The sequence below is a fragment of the Balaenoptera ricei genome, chromosome 11, assembly GCF_028023285.1.
Source record: "Balaenoptera ricei isolate mBalRic1 chromosome 11, mBalRic1.hap2, whole genome shotgun sequence".
Classification (NCBI taxonomy): domain Eukaryota; kingdom Metazoa; phylum Chordata; class Mammalia; order Artiodactyla; family Balaenopteridae; genus Balaenoptera; species Balaenoptera ricei.
The window spans coordinates 57,500,991-57,518,377 of NC_082649.1; the positions used below are offsets into that span (position 1 = coordinate 57,500,991).

At 37.4% G+C, this 17,387-nt stretch overlaps 1 protein-coding gene across 4 annotated transcripts in view; it reads left to right on the top strand.

Moving 5' to 3' along the window:
* The window catches only part of GOLGA4 (golgin A4), a 114,381-nt gene extending 99,465 nt beyond the window's left edge, over positions 1 to 14,916 (top strand). For 3 of the 4 annotated variants that reach the window (XM_059939166.1, XM_059939169.1, XM_059939170.1), the window contains 3 exons: positions 4,524 to 4,610; positions 11,307 to 11,369; positions 14,246 to 14,916. In XM_059939166.1, coding sequence (XP_059795149.1) covers positions 4,524 to 4,610; positions 11,307 to 11,336 — 117 coding nt within the window. In that variant the 3' untranslated portion in view covers positions 11,337 to 11,369; positions 14,246 to 14,916. The remainder of the gene's footprint in view (positions 1 to 4,523; positions 4,611 to 11,306; positions 11,370 to 14,245) is intronic. The other variant, XM_059939167.1, reaches the window with a different exon arrangement.
* The last annotated feature ends 2,471 nt before the right edge of the window (positions 14,917 to 17,387 follow it).

The window sequence follows — 17,387 nt, forward strand, 5'->3', positions numbered from 1 at the left end:
CACCATAGTGAGAAGCCCGCGCACCGCAACGAAGAGTAGCCCCTACTTGCCGCAACTAGAGAAAAGCCCGCACGCAGCAACGAAGACCCAACACAGCCAAATAAATAAATAAAATTTATTTAAAAAAAAAAAAAGATGTTATGAATCGTAGATTCAGCTAAACACCAGGAGCTATAGGGCTAGAAGTCATTTGAATCCTTGACACTATAGAAGTCTAATTTCACTGTATCAGATAGTTCAAATTAAAGTAATATCTAGTGTGATCCTGAACATGAATCATAGGTGGGATATATATATATATTTTTAAAGTGTATGTCTGTATTATTTTAAATTTTTATTTATTTATTTATTTATTTATTTTTGGCTGTGTTGGGTCTTCGTTTCTGTGCGAGGGCTTTCTCTAGTTACGGCAAGTGGGGGCCGCTCTTCATCGCAGTGCGCAGGCCTCTCACTATCGCGGCCTCTCTTGTTGCGGAGCACAGGCTCCAGTCGCGCAGGCTCAGTAGTTGTGGCTCACGGGCCTAGTTGCTCCGCGGCATGTGGGATCCTCCCAGACCAGGGCTCGAACCCGTGTCCCCTGCATTGGCAGGCAGATTCTCAACCACTGCGCCACCAGGGAAGCCCGGCGGGATATATTAATTCACGGTAATTCAGTACCTTTTTTTGTTAAGGACTTTTTTTTTTTTTAATTCAGAGGATAGCTAAAACTCATTTTCTCCTTATCTTTAAAAAACAAAGCCAATGAAATGTAACTTTCTCTTACTATGCCCTGATTGGATAGCAGCCTGTATTTTTTTTTTTTTTAAAGAAATTCACGGTCTTTTATTTATTTATTTATTTATTTATGACTGTGTTGGGTCTTCGTTTCTGTGCGAGGGCTTTCTCTAGTTGTGGCAAGTGGGGACCACTCTTCATCGCGGTGCGCAGGCCTCTCACCATCGCGGCCTCTCTTGTTGCGGAGCACAGGCTCCAGACGCGCAGGCTCAGTAATTGTGGCTCACGGGCCCAGTTGCTCCGTGGCATGTGGGATCTTCCCAGACCGGGGCTCGAACCCGTGTCCCCTGCATTGGCAGGCAGATTCTCAACCACTGCGCCACCAGGGAAGCCCAGCAGCCTGTATTTGAGGTGGGGTAGATAGTTTAAAGTTACCTTGTTATTGCAGGGAAGGGGGAAAGGCATTTCTTTACGAAAAATAGCCTCTCAGGAACTTCAACTACTCTGGTTTATTCGTTGAGTCTAAGGCTATCATCCCAGAGTTGTTGCTAAATAAATTATTTAGTCTTTTCTCGATCTGCAAAATGAAGAGAGTGTGACTGCCTCAGCCTGTGTCTTCTGGATGTTGTGAGCCTGTGTGGGGTGAGATCCCTACAGAGTTTGAGTCCTGGAGAAAGGCCCAGCCCAGCATGAGATACGTTCTGGGGTGGTACCAGTTCAGCCAGGTCTCAGGGCTCTGCATTTCCTCCTAGGCTGTGACTTGGGAGACAGCTAGAAGGGACGCTCTTGAGGCACGGGCAGCCCCAGCTAACACATGGCTGGGAATCTGTGCTGAGGCGGCTGTCTCTGATCTTTACCTTCAGCATTCAGTGTGCTTTTCTGGTTACTAAGACTGAGTAGTCTTTTATTCTGCCATCACATTTTATAAGTCAATATTGAAAATTGACAGTAGATATTCAGTTTAATTTACTGCATATTTATTGAGCACTTACTATATGTGGTCCTTTGTTTATCACCATGATGGATAAGGAGATGAAAATTGACACCATCCCTAACTTTAAGGTGTTTACCATATAGTGAGGAAGTGGAGCTGTTTACTAAGCACAGTATGATGCAGACTGTAGCACAGTGTCCTCATGTTTACTTGTGGGAAGGTCAAGGACATCATGGAGAAGGAGATGTATATACAGGCCTTTACAAGGGGGCATAGATTTTGATAGATGAGCTCAGACAGGAGGAAAGCCCAGACAGAAAGTCCAAGACAGGAAATTGAGTGTGGGCTTTGGAATGACAAGTAGTCCGCTCCAACTAAAATACCAGCTCTATGAGGTGGAAGTGACTCTGCTTAGGGCTGCAGGGTGTGGAGGGCCTGGAGTGTTCTCAGAGTTTTACCTGCAGGTTGTTGTGGGGTAGCCCTGAAAATTTTTGAGCAGGGGTTGACACAATCAGAGCTATTTTTAGACGTTTCTTTTGTTGATTTGCCTAATTTCCATACATTCACAAAGAATTTGAAATGGAGACCAGGTTGTGGTTTTAGAACGAGCCGGAGTATATTGTGGCCTTTGTGATTTGATCACCATCTGCCATTGTTTCTTGTCCAGTAGGATCTGTATGTCATCCCACCTGTCTTTCTTCATCTGCTTTTGCACACAGTGTTCCCTATTTGATGAGGCAGATGATTTTCTTAAGACCACATATGTGATACACATTCTTATAGTACGAAGTTAAGTAAACTCCCCTTCTTTCTTCTGTCCTTGCACTTTCTTTTTCTTGGGTTTTGAGCCTCCATGCTATTTTTGATGCTTAAATTCAGCCTGTTCTCCTTTTCAATAGAAAGTGTTTCTCATTCTACCCTTTATTGACTCCTCTCCCTAAATAAAACATGGCAGGAAAGGCCACTTCTAAACCAGGTGGCTCATTTGAACTTTTCCTTACTTCCCAGGAGCTAAGGATATTGTATGTAGAGTAGACAGTCTGATTTCTTTCCCAAGATTCAGCAAAGAGCCTGGGCTTTCCATTAAAGTGTTTTCTGACAAGCCAGGGAAGAGCTTTTAAGTCTTTATTAGGTAATCAACTGCAAATGCGGCATCAGTGATGAATTTAGAGGTGGGTTTCCCATTTAACGCTGTCTAGAAATGTGAAGAGGCAACTAGCCACAGTTGGTTTTATTTTTTGTTTTTGTTTTGACAGACATGTTTGTGCATAGATGTGCACTGTGCAGTTTCATAGTGAATATAAATGGGCTTTTGGGTTTCTGAACTTGATAAGCTATTGAAATTAAAGAAATGTTCCTTATAATTGTGAATCCCTGAACTTTAGATTTTTGGTACTTCCTAAAAACAGTCTTCATAGATAGTATACCAGAAACCATTTAAAATTTCCAGAGGGCTAATAAAAAGAATATTGAAATAGTTACTACTTCATATTTCTCTTCCCATTTCATGCCACATATACGCTTGGTTTCTAGACTTCAGTTTAGCACAGAAGATTCTGTTCTATGTAGGCAATACAATTTAAAGGATGAGGGTTTTTGTAAAATGCCTTTGGAATTCTCCAAGAACTAAGTTGTTTTAAAGGTATTTTTTTAATCATCAAGCTGGCAGAGGCAAAGATAAAAGGAAGGAAGGAGGGCTGAAGCTAAAATCTTGCTCTTTATGGGGTTTGTGGTTGAGGAATAGTATTAGTTGATCTGTTAGTTGAAATAAGTATTAGAAATATGCAAAGTGCCTTGCCTAGGCTCAGCACATAATAGGAATTTTTTAAAATGTTAGTTCTTTTCCTTCCTGGAAATAATTATACTTTTTTTCTAATGATGTATGTTCCTAAAATTTTGGTTAACTCTATTATGTCATCTTTTGCTCAGTGACCTTCTGCAGTCACACACTCTTCCCCGCCCTGCCATACACACACACAGTCTTGTAACTATGAACAAAGAATGTTAGAGTCAGCTTTCTGGTGAGCCTCCCATCCTCTGTAGCACTACAGTAAGTAGTACTACTACTAATCCTCAGGAGAGCACTAGTACCTGAATTTGTATGTAAGCACTGAACTTGTTATCCTACTTATTTCATAAGTGGTATCTTCTTTCCTCTCTGTCTCCCTCAAACCATCTCATCTTGATACAAAATAGGGAATTTCAACCTTTGAGGAGAATTTTCCACGAGCTTATGGGTGACAGTCTGACTTACGGTATATTTATTGAGATCTGCACAGTTTATGATCTTGTTTGCAAGCCACCATGTGTAATGTTTTGATTCATCCTGTTTTCTACCAAACAAAACATCTTGTGTTTATTTAAAATGTAATTTGTATTTCTATTAGGCTGATGTGCTGCATGTATTAAAAAATACCTACTAAGCATGTTCATGTTCATGCAGTAGCCCGTGTTTATGAGATATATGATGTGATTTAGTTCAAGCTGAACTTGGGAGTCTCTAAATCTGATTGTTTAGAGCATATGTTTTGGCAATACATCACTTACTAGGTAGATTTCTACAAATAAAAAGCCTTATAAAATGAATGAGTAATAAAGTTTCATTTTAATAAGACAGAGGGCCAAGAGCATTATAGCTTCATGCTATTGTAAATACATCTTCTTAAAATAATATCAACCCAGACCTTGTGAGGGATCCTTTCAAATTGAAATTCTAGCTTTGGCTGTTATTTCCTTGACCAATACCTTCACATCATACTTCTTTGGTCGTGGCTTCCATTGAGAGCACTAAAGAATTCCACCAGCAGAACATGTCAGAATTCGGTGAGACCCATCTGCTCCACTGTCTAGTGATCGTGTCTTGTCTTTCTTGTAGACCATGGCAAAGGTTATAACCACTGTACTGAAGTTCCCTGATGATCAGACTCAGAAAATTTTGGAAAGAGAAGATGCTCGGCTCATGGTAAGCTTTAAGAATAGGCTACAGATAGAAGACAACTTTATCTCATCTGTTTACATTCTGTCTCATTTACAAAGACTTTGAGTTGGTAAGAGAAATTTAAAAGTTTTCATCTTTATTGTACTATAGCCTGAAAAATGAGAGTGAAACTACATTAAGAAAATTAAACTGAGGGCAGATCTGAATGGATGCCCTCAGGAAAGAACAGTCTTATTTAATAGTATATATGAGGTTGACACCAGTATGTGCTATATGAGATTTCTGGAACTTGAGCTCTTTATGGGAAGGATGGAAAAGGCATTTGTTCTGGTATATCCAGTAATAATTTTTTAAACCGAATTATATCATGATGTTAGGTATTTTGTAGATTACAATTCCTTATTCTACTTCAATTGATTTCTAAATAACAATAATTCTGAGTGTAAGAGTTTAAGCATTTTTTGAGCTTTTGACATATACCCTGCAAGGGAAACGTAGATAACTGAATTCTTAGAAACCTTTGTGTGAAGTCAGCTGTGACTGAAATGAAACAAACACACACTTCATAAATTATGCAAAATTCCCTTTGCCTAACTTCTTTTTGTGCTGAACCAATAATACAGTAAGAAGATCCATTCTAAGCACAGTATGAAATTTGTGCTGTTTTCCTGTCTGGCCCTTAGCTGTCTCTTTCTGCTTCCTTTTCTTGTCTTGCTAATAGCCTGTAGCTCTTCCACATCTTCCCCCCAATTTCTTTACCTATTTCATGATCCCAGTACTGCTGTTTTTTTCACTCTCCTATTTAAAGCAAACAAAGATCTACTCTTTAGTGATGGGTTAGCCCATGTCTGAGTATCTCCAGTAAGAAGGACTAAGTCAATAAGTAAGTTCCCTTAAGAATCCTATCTTATCTCTACACACTGTGTGTTTCTTACAAAAATTCTGGCTTATCTTGATCCCAAGTCTCCCTTTCTGTTGTGGTCACCAACCTGTTCTGGTTCTAACCCATGGAACTCAATCAAGAACCCACAGATGGCCTGGATGGAGGGCTTTTACCTTCCAGGCTAAATAACCCCAGCACTTATCAGCCATCTATGAAGTTCCTCTCCTTTGACCCATTGCATGTTCTCACCTCTTTCCGGCTTCCTCTAAGGTCATCCCAGCATCCCTGACTTTTGTCCCAATACTCCATTGTATACTGTATTATTTACCTATTGTATATTTTCTGGGACAGTTGCAGTTATTTTGGTTAGCCTTTAATTGTTTTTTTTGGTGAAGCATTTCTCCCTGGTACCTAGTGGTCTGAAAAATACTGTCATACCTCTGTAGTTATTTCTGGTTATAGATATTTTTGATAAAGAAGTATGTAACTATAATGTATGCCCTTCATCAGTAGAGAGAATGTTGTTTTAAATTATAGCAAACATCCAATTCTATGATCTATAGTCCACTCAGAGTGGTCTTCCTCTTCACTGAGTAAACAACTGTGTCTTTGTGAAAATAAAAATCTCCAATGCAGTTTGAGCCCGTTGACACAATTCTGTCATTATAGTCCAGTTTAAGAAAATATTTTAAAATGATGGATATAAATAGAAAGCTTTTATTATCTTTGTTCATTCTCCTGTAGCCTCTTTTTTATCTTGATGTTGGGATATAGCCAACCTCTCATCTTACCGTTGGGCTACATTTTGTCAGGATTTAGAGTATAATATAGACTCATCGTAAGTCACTGCTTTGGCAAATGTGGTAGGAAACATTCCCCCTCACCCCACACACACATACAACCTTAGATTGGTTTGTCTTGAAGGAAACTAATCGAATTGATTACATGTAAATAGTGAACCATCTAAAAACCTTTTAAGGTGGATGGAAACGTTTCTGTCTTAAGTTTAATTAAAAAGAAATCTTTGAAAAACTTAACACTCCTCTTTCATGAATAAAATGGTATTCATTCTAGATAGGGATGAAGTGGTGACTGACTTCCTGAAATAATCCTTCCTTATCCCAGAGGCTGACCTGCCCAGAAAGAAAGTCCCACTCTTTCCACTACTTTTTTTTTTTTTCCCCTACTATTTTAAGCAAAATCTCATCCATCATTATCTTTTGCTTAATGAATGAGTTCAGCTGACAGTCACCTACTGCTCTTCTGTTGGGTTGGCCAAAAAGTTTGTTTGGGTTTTTTCTGTAACATCTTACTTGTTACGGCAAATGTAGGAAAATTGAAGACATGGATGATACGATTGTTGACCCTGTGGAACCTTTAATTTTAGGGGGAAGGGGTAGCATCCATTCATTCATACACGAATAAAAGATATGCTTAAGTAATGTAATTCAAATAATAAAAATAGGTGCTTAGGAAAGATGAACTAAGTTATAGTGAGCATGAAGTGAGGGAGATCCCAAAGATGACTTATCAATTTGAGTCACCTTTTGTCAGCATAAAGAGATTTTTGGTACAGGATAGAGTGACTCATGATTGTTTCCTTATTTGATGGAAAAATTAAGATTACTGTTGATTGAGAAAGTTGAAACGTAAGTCACATTTGCCTTATGATTGCTGTCATTCATAAAATAAGTGGTAAGAATCACTGTCTTTGAACAAGCCTCCTAAAGAAATTATAACTTGTTTCGTACCCCAATGAACTGTAGCTGATTAGAGCAAAACACTGCTAAGAATAGTGACTTCTCTTTTTCTATGGAAGTATCCAATAGGAAGATATCTATATGTGTAGAAAGCAGAGCTTTTTAGGGTTTTATTAAATAATTGTTTAAAAGCAATTTAGTCACATTAGCTTTAAATATGTGTTCCAGATGGACCATTTCTGTAATTTGTTGTAACTGCAGCTACAGTTTCCCCTCTGTTAAAAATCAACAGTATTGACTATTTTGTTATTTTAGGTTTGGGGGCTACAAAGCTGCTATAAGTAAACCAAACAAACCCCGTCACGTTGCCGAGCCCCCTCCCCTGTCCGTTAGTCTTTGGGATGCTTGAGAGAGAGCGTGGATGGCACTTTTTGCTGAGAGTGTGCAGCCACGTCAGCATTTGTGTTATTTAGCAGGTATGAGAGGAGGAATACATTCTAAAAACTTTGCTTTATGACCCTAATGATTATACGTTTGCTTTGTGGCATTGATTGAAAACTGTCCATGACTGCTGGTAAGGTATTTTTCAGTATGTCCCCTCTTTACCGTATCTCCCCTGTCCTTAGTGACTTTTATACTGTTTATTTGAAAAACCCCACTACAGAATACAACAGTTATTATTTAATAAGTGGTTTCAGAGTTTAACCTAATTTGAAGAATGTATTTCATAGATGAGAAACCATTATCTGTCAAGTAAGAGTAAATTATAGAGCATAAGTAAAGTCTGGTTTATTTGAGGGTCACAATGTGTAGAGAAGGAATCCTAGTCCTTCATTTGACACGTCTCAGAGCCTCTGTTTCTCCACAAAAGTATGTTGGATTATTCTATCTCTAAGGTTCCTTTTCCTCTAAAGTATTAAATTAGTTGTAAGTTTTAAAGTTTTAGATTTCTTTCAAGTGGGAAAAAATTGTCTTCTATGCAGCAGGTAGAAGTTAAAGGAAGTGCACACACAAGTCTCAGAGCCTCTGTTTCTTCACAAAACTAACGTTATCTTGTTAGGATTGTTGGAGAACCAAAGTACGTATAGTGCCCGGCCTGGGGTTTTGTGATCGTGGTGGGGCTGGTGGTGGTGGTTCCTGAGCCACCATGTAGTGATGAGTAGAACGAGTCTTTCCTAGAGGTGAGACTTGGAAAGGTAAACTAATAATGTGTGTAAGATACATCATGAAAGACCTCACTACAACAGTCAGGTCACTTTATAGGAATGAAACCAGCTCAAAACGTGTCCCGTCTCCAGTTTCAGCACCTCTGAGTGCCACCACATGCAGCTTTGCTTGGTGAGAGCTAGCTCTCAACAGCTCAGCCCCTGTGTAACTTTGAGCAAACCTTTTTCATATTTCTGGCCCTTATTGGTAAAACAAGTATGTTGGATTATTCTATCTCTAAGGTTTCTTTTCCTCTAAAGTATTAAGTTAGTTGTAAATTTTAAAGTTTTAGATTTCTTTCAAGTGGGAAAAAATTGTCGTACATGCAGCAGGCAGAAGTTACAGAAAGTGCACATACCAAATGCACATACCTTTGTGTTCCCTAGAGCAGCCTTTTCCCTCCTCTCAGTTTTTAGCTTATTGTGCCTGGTTTGTGATGGTTTAGGTAGTGTAAATGGCCAGAGTAGACTGGATGTTTGAGTTTCAGGGTGGGAGCAAGAGTGAATACGAAAGTCTTTTTTTTTTTTTTAAATTAATTAATTAATTAATTAAATTTATTTGTGGCTGTGTGGGGTCTTTGTTGCTGCGTGCGGGCTTTCTCTGGTTTTGGTGAGCGGGGGCTACTCTTTGTTGCGGTGCGTGGGCTTCTCATTGCGGTGGCTTCTTTTGTCGTGGAGCACAGGCTCTAGGCGCACAGGCTTCAGTAGTTACGGCATGCGGGCTCAGTAGTTGTGGCACTCAGGCTCTAGAACGCAGGCTCAGTAGTTGTGGCGCACGAGCTTAGTTGCTCTGGGGCATGTGGGATCTTCCTGGAACAGGGCTTGAACCCGTGTTCCCTGCTTTGGCAGGCAGATTCTTAACCACTGCGCCACCAGGGAAGTCCCAATATGAAAGTCTTTAGCTTGTCTAATTGAATAAGACTGCCCTGGAAGTACACCATCAGATTTTTTTTTTTTTAAAGAGAGTGTTATTTATTTAGGATAATTACAGTAAGAAAGTTTATTTTAATCAGGTGCTAAATCATCTCTTGGAATTGAGAGGTTCTTTTGTTATATAGCAATCTTTTTAAAAATGTGTTTCTAGGAATATACTTTTCTCTTTAGAGTGTTAGCAAACTTAATGACGCTTTTAAACTAGATGACTGTTTTCTTGGTGACTCCATTAAAAGAAAATCGTTCTATTCTGATGAGAAAGATTTGGCTTGTTTTCATTTCTCATCCACTTTAGTCATTTTTAAAGATTGATCTTCTGTTGACTTTGTTATTGCTTTGTTTTCATGCTGATCCTTTGTGTTGTGTCAAGTTCTTGATCAGTCCTTACCCTAGACCAGTCTTGTACTTAAGTTAATGTTTCTGACTTCTCTCCCTTTGGCTGAAATTTTAAAAATCTCTTCCAGATTAATAAAATCATCAGAACTTTTCAGCATCGTTAGGTATAAAAGTTCTCCATTGTAGTTGAGGTTTACCTTTCCCTTTGCGTGGGCTCAGTAGATGCATGCAAGGTGGATTCAAGAAACAAACGCACATAAAAATGATGCATAGTGAAAAACAATGCACATGTAAAACATACATTTGTTCTCTTAAAAGTGGCTTTACCTCTTGATTTTGTTAGAATTACATGATGTGTGATCATTGCGAAAAAACATTGCAAACAGTTCAGAAACATTACATAGAAAGGGAGATAGATCTTCATGATTTTCAGCCTCCCAGCTGTCTCCACCTTGCCAAGGTCATGTTTGCTAATGGTGTGGTGAACACCCCCAGCTTTATAATTATGTATTTATAATTATTCCTTTATCATTTAAGTATTTTATTTTATAAAAATGAGAGTATGCAATGGCTTGCTTTTTTCACTTATTTTTATATAATTCCACCTCATTACAAACTGATTTACCTTATTCTTTTGATTGGTTGATTATATGGATGTCCTACAGCTGAGTTCATCAATTTCCTATCCATGGACACTTAGATTATTTCAGTTTTTCAGTACTTAACAAGCATAGACACAGGGAGCATACATATATTTCACATGCTTCTGCCAGTTTTCCAATAGGATGTTAGCCTTATGGTGTTGTGTGTTGCAGATATTTTCTAATTTGTCTTTTGATTTTGCTGCTCCTTACTAACTGTACATTAAATATAAAAGATAAATAAAATGATGCTTCTGAGGTTGGTTACACTAAGAATAGACTCAGATTTTATAAACAACTGTTTTTGCTGATGCTGTTTTAAAGCAAACCAGGAAGCTAATTAATAATCTTGGTTTATGACCATGTTAAATAGGACATAGAATTTATTTAAGAAGGTTGCTACAGTAAAACTGTGTTTGCAGAGATTGGGTCCCCTTGAATAGAAACTTTGGTTTGGGTTATCATTCCTGAAACCAGTCCTGATATACTGTTGATATACAAGAGTTATTCATTGATAAAATTGACATATTTTAGGAATGATGATTCAACATATAGACACACTGTATTCACATTCATCAACATTTCCCCCCAAATTTTTGGTGGTGTTCACATTCATCAACATTTCCCCCCCAATTTTGGTAAATTGAAATTATGTAAATCAAATTGTAATGTGTGCTTTAATGGAATTATGAAAGAAATCCTTTTATAAACCAAATAATCATGACTTAATTATGTCTAGCATATAAATATGTACTTAAAATGTAAAGTACATCTATAATTGTGTTGTTTAAACTTTTAAATTAAAGTTCCAAGTAAAATCTCCACTACATAGTGTTATATTTACTTAGGATGGGAGGGAGCTATTACAGATTCCTTAGCCTGTCCCCCCTTGATTTGGGGAGATGTGAGAAAAATTTAAGTACATTCTGTTTAATCCTTTGAAGTTCATATACACGTATAATCTCTCTGTTATGTTGTCTTAAAACTAATCCAATAAGCTTTTTTTCTTCCTGGCTTTGTAGTATACTTCACCTCGCAGTGGTATCTTCTGAGTAAACCGTCAGTCTGTGCTTAGTTAGCATGTGGTGAGTGAAGAATAATATGTCTTTGTGTCTTTTGTGCAAAAATTAAATGTATTGCATGATACTAACCATTATGCTGGAGTTCTTTTGCTCTTTTGTTTAATGAAAATATGATTATGCTATGGGTTAATATAGGGATTTTCTGTTAATTTTGCTTTATAGATTAATAATCACCACCAGTAAATGTTACGTAATTCTAGGAAATTTTAGTTCTTTAAACAGTAGTTGAAAGTTTCAGAATTGCTCTTTGAAAGTTTGCTGAAGAATCCAAAAAAATCTTTATGTATTTTACATTCCTTTTTGTTTTTTATTTCTCAAGAATGGTCTTTGAAGTTAATAAAGATTGTGAGAGAAAAATGAAAAATCATTTTCTAGATAAAAGTGATGTATTTCACGAATCCAGAATGTAAAATATTGTAAAGCCTTCTTAGAGTCAAGGCTAATCTGAAATAATGAGCACTAGTAAAATTGATTTTAAAATAAATGACAGTTTTATTACTTCCTGGGATCATGCAGTATAACAAAGTAGCACATTTGTCCTGAGGAGACCCTTAGGCAGCCAGCTCTAATTGAATGTGGCTGTTTCTAATTAACATATTATTACAATGAGGGGGAGGCATCTAAAATATTTGGACACAGTTGGCTGTCCTCACATTTAAACACCCCTCCCATCACCTCCACATATTATCCATGCTGTTGGTGTGATTTAGCACCCCTAAAAATTTAGGGTACGTCTTTACCTCAAACTTTGCAAGAATTTTCACAAGTGACAAATAAGCTGGATCACAATCTATAGAACTTAATTATAATTAAATTAAAGGTTCTCTGATTATTAATTAAGCTAGTGTTCAACCAACAGTATCAAGTTTTAAAATGTTAATATATAACATTTTTTTAACCTTTTTGCTTTAAATATCCTTTCTGCCTATATTTGAATCTCATTTTTATTTTTAATATGTCAGTTGCCTTAGTGATTATCTAAAACTGTCATTAGTCTTGTAAGTCCCAAATCTAATTCAATAAGTCTTAACATTTACCTTTGTTTATAATATTATAAATACTGTATCATGCTTGTTATTGCATTTAAATAGTATCATTTATCACTTGAAGGGTATACTCTGTAGCATTTCCGTTGATTGATTGTCTCCTCAACTTTTAGTTTGAAAAATTTCAAACAAAATTTGTAAAAATAGTACAATGAACATCCATATACCCTCCACCTACATTTACCAGTTATTAACATTTTGCCACATTTTCTCACTTGCTCTCTCTCTTGCTTTCCTCTCCATATATATTTTTCCCTCTGTGACATTTGACAGTTGCTTGCAAACATTGTGCTTGCAAGCATTTGACAGTTACTTGCAAACATAAACTAAATACTTTACCAAGTATCTTTAAGAACAAGGTCCTTTTCCTACATACTCACAATACAGTTACCACTCTCAGGAAATTTAATATTAACACAATGCTGTTATCTAATATATAGTAAATATCCACATTTTCCCAGTTTTCCAAATAATGTCTCATAATTTTTAAAATTCCAGGATCCATTGAAAGATTGCACATTGCATTTTGTCGTCATGTTCTTCAGGTCTCTTTTGAACTAGAAAAGTTCTCCCAGCCTTTTTTGGGTCTCTCATGACATTGACATTGTGCAGCATTATTGAATCATGCATGAACTTCTTTTCCTGCAACAGTGCAAGCTAACGTTTGAAAATAATAATAATAATTAAATGTCATAGGAGATCTTTTTCTTATCTCCTCTACGTTTCTAGGACTAACGTGAGTGTTGAACAAGTTTTATAAATAGTAAACTCTTGGAGATAGATCATGAGTGGTGGATTATATTGTTCATTTACAAGTTGAGAAGACTTTGATACTTTCTCTAGAACTAAAATATATTTGAAAAGTTTGTCTCTATTACTTAATCTTTTTTGGTATTTTATTTTTATGCATTTTTAACCTCATACTTGATTTGACCACTGGCTTTTAGCATCAATTAGAGAAACCTTTTTAGGAAGGTTTAGCATCATGTTTCATAGCATATTACGGTTTTAAAATTAAGTTTGTTAACTTCACGAGGCATACATAGCTTTTTCACACCAGAATGCTGTTGTCCTCTGCCACCATGCCTGGCATCCTGGGAGAACTGCAATATGTAGAAAAATCATTACATTAGGGAAAAAGGAAGAACCTCTTCTCCTCTTAAATCCAGTCTGCATTCTTGTGAGATTCTGCCATGTCAGCACGTTTACTCCTGGCTTTCTCTAATCATGACCTGGTAGCCTTCAATATGTGCTGAAAGGTTGCAGTTCCAGATTTCACTTAAAAATACTACTTTCCAGGACTGCTGACTATAAGTCAGGTCATTCCAAGAAGAGTAATTTTTAGAAGATTCCTTTAGGATTTAATATTTAGAATATTTCTGCTTTAGTCCTCAGACCATAGAATATAATCTTGATATAATTTTACTTTAACTTGAAAAAATAAATCTCACAGAAAGTTAGCTTTAAAAGTTAGTTTTTTCTTTCTCCCTCCCTTTCTTCCTTCCTCCCTCCCTTCCTTTCTCCCTCCCTTCCTTCCTCCTTCCCTCCCTCCCTCCCTCCTTCCTTCCTTCCTTTCTTTCTTTTTAAATTTTTATTGGAGTATAGTTGCTTTACAATGTTGTGTTAGTTTCAGGTATACAGCAAAGTGAATCAGTTACACAGATACATATAGCCCCTCTTTTTCAGATTTCCTTCCCATTTAGGTCACTACAGAGCATTGAGTAGAGTTCCCTGTGGTATACAGTAGGTTCTTGTTAGGTATCTATTTTATACATAGTAGTGTATATATGTCATTTTCTTTCTTTCTTTATCCTCACCCTTTTTCTTTTCCAGTCATGGCTCCGACCTTCATCTTGAAGAAGTGGGGAGAGTGATGTTGGGCAAGCCTGGAAAACTGTGCACGTTTGCTGTTCTTAGAGAACGAAGCTGTTATTCAGGGCCCCTCATGTAGCCAGAAGACCAAGAAAAATCTGACATTGGCCACAGAAAGATTGCAGACTGCCTTTAAAATAGATTATATCAGTGGAGAAACGGTGATAGTTTTTTGTGGGGGGATTCTTCAGTTTTTCTGTTGGGAAGAGTTTTGTGTTGTTTAAAAGATACTTTGAATAACTTGACCTGATTTATGGGCTCATTTAATGTTCCTTTCTTTAATTCTTTTTGTCCCTCTTTTTAAAGAACTGCTTGCCTTTCCTATTTATTTCTAGGGTGATTTTTTAAAATGACTTGTGCAATACATTTTGAGGTGGAACTTAGTGGATTTTTTTCCTGATATATTAGAGCATTTAATTGACTATTTTATCCAGATTGATTTGTTGAATATTTGCTAAAGACTAGTTCTTTAAGCTATGACATATGATAAATCCAAATGGCAGTACCTCATTGTTTACTTAGCTTTTGTACTTATATTTTTCAGAGGAAAAAATACTACTGTAAATTGTAAATAGTCAATACATAACTATCGTATGCAAATCTGTGACTGTTGGCAATGTCATCTCAGAAGAACAGATAAATAAAGTTTATTTACTATATAAAATGTGCTTATTGTGTTTTTTCCTAAATTGAAATCTATTTCAAAACAGTTAAGAATTTATGGTGTATCTGGGTGAATATAATGAGGAACTATTTGTCAAGAGAGCTGAATGGCTAAGCATTTGGAAAGATTTTTTTTTATGCATTTAATTATTGAGTATTTTTCTAATGTGTGAATGGATGAACGGAAGAATAGGCCGTGTGTGTGTATACACATAACTACATTTATAATTCTGTTTATATTAAGGCCCATTAAAATTTCTGTGAAAACATTTTTAATTGCCTAATATTTTACCCTCAATATTCCATCATTTAATGCCATGTTCTCTACTGTTGAACATTTAGGTTGTGTGTAATTAGTCACTTTCATTCAGTACTCCATGAGGGTCTTGCTATTCATGTTGTAAGCACACTGGAAAGAACAACACAGGACCAACCTGTCTTTCTCTCAACAGCCTTTGGTTGCCAAACACGGACACACTTCAGAAGACTGTGTGCCAGGTTTGTCTGGCACCCTTTCCCCAAACATTCCAAAGATGTGACGCATGGGTGAGCATTCAGAGTCAGTACACTCTTAGAACATTACGTTTCAAAACTGGGCTTCATCCATATTTGGTTAAAGTGTTAAAGCTGCATTGAAATAGCTATGCCTGAAGCATACTCTCCATGGTGGCAGTTGGGGGGCAGGTGAGGGTGCAGGCAAGGCCGCGACATTCCTTCCATCCTCTGGCCATTGTAATAATAACAATTTCCTGGTGCCTTCCTTTGGGATCCTCTTTAGTCGGGCTTTGTTGTTGTCATTATGTTTTTCAGAAGTGTCCAAATGCCAAACATATGTGAACCTATGACACTTAGTAAACAATATGGCCATTTAAAATTTTACTCTGACGATTAAATGCAGTTAAAATGCAGCTATGGGTACATCTCTTATAATTTTCCAATTGCTTATTCCCCTGCTGCAGGCAGGCGGCTTCTTGCTTATCTCACACCCAGATTGGGCTGCCCTCCCCTTTTAAATGGGGAATGTGTAGTGTGTTTCCATGTCTGTCATTTCTCTTTCCACTACTGTATGTTGGGAGTGGGTAGGACAGATCATTTGTCTTTTTCATTCCAGGTTTCCAAGAAAAGTTAACTCAGGATCCGGTGTGGCTCATGAGATCCTGGACATTATGTCTGATGCTATGATTGGGTGAGACTTTTGGGAAGTCTTTGGGAGCATTAATTAATGTAATGTAATTTACGGGCAACCAGGAAGGAAATGAATCCTTATGACCCAGTGAGCAGATTGTGGTAGATTGGATCGTTGTTTCCAATTCTTCTCTCCCTCCCTATATTTGGATTATGCATCCACATACTTCGTTATCTGACTTTGAAGTACCTACTATTGGAGCGGGTGGAAATACATTTCTCCACCAACACTGAGATTGGCTGTGTGACTTTAGTCAATGAGTTTTGAGTGGACATGACTTTGCCACATCTGAGCAGCAGTTTTAAGAGCCCTTGCATAGTTCAGCTATTGCTGTTTTATCGCTGCCATGAGACTGAGATAATGGGTTCTCCCTTAGCTTGGACACTGGGATAGTGACACATTGACCAGACGTGTAACAGAGTGAGAAATTATTATTATTATAAGCCACTGAGATTTGGGAATCATTTGTTACTGTAGCATAACTTAGTGAAAACTGACACATGCAAAAAAAAATTATTTTTGCAGGATAAAGTGATGTCTTTAGTTTTTAGAAGTTTTGACTATGTAGTGTCTTGGTGTGGATTTCTTTAGGTTTATCTTAGGGTTTGCCCAGCTTCTTGAGTCTACAGGTTTATGTCTTTTGCCAAATTTGGGAACTTTTCAGCCATTATTTCTTTCCTTTTTTTTTTTGGTTTTAAAAAAATATTTATTTATTTATTTATTTATGGCTGTGTCAGGTCTTAGTGCGGTATGCGGGCTCTTCGTCATGGCATGCTGGCTTCTCTCTAGTTGTGGCGTGCAGGCTTCTCTTTAGTTGTGGCATGTGAGCTCTGTAGTTGTGGCACATGGGCTCAGTACTTGTGGCATGCGGACTTAGTTGCTCCAGAGCATGTGGGCTCTTAGTTCCCCGACCAGGGATTGAACCCACGTCCCCTGCATTGGAAGGTGGGTTATTAACCACTGGACCACCAGGGAAGTCCCCAGCCATTATTTCTTTGATTATTTTTTTAGCCCTACCCTCTTTCTCCTCTCCCTGCTCTCCTTCTGGGACTCCAATGACACGTTAGATCCTTGGTTATAGTCCCACGTGTCCCTGAGGCTCTGTTCATTTTTTTTCCTCCAGCCTAATTTCTCTCTGTTGTTCAGATTGAGTAATTTCTCTTGTTCTATTTTCAAGTTCACTGACTCTTTTCTCTGTCCCCTCCATTCTGCTGTTGAACCCATCCATTGAGTTTTTAATTTCAGTCATTGTAT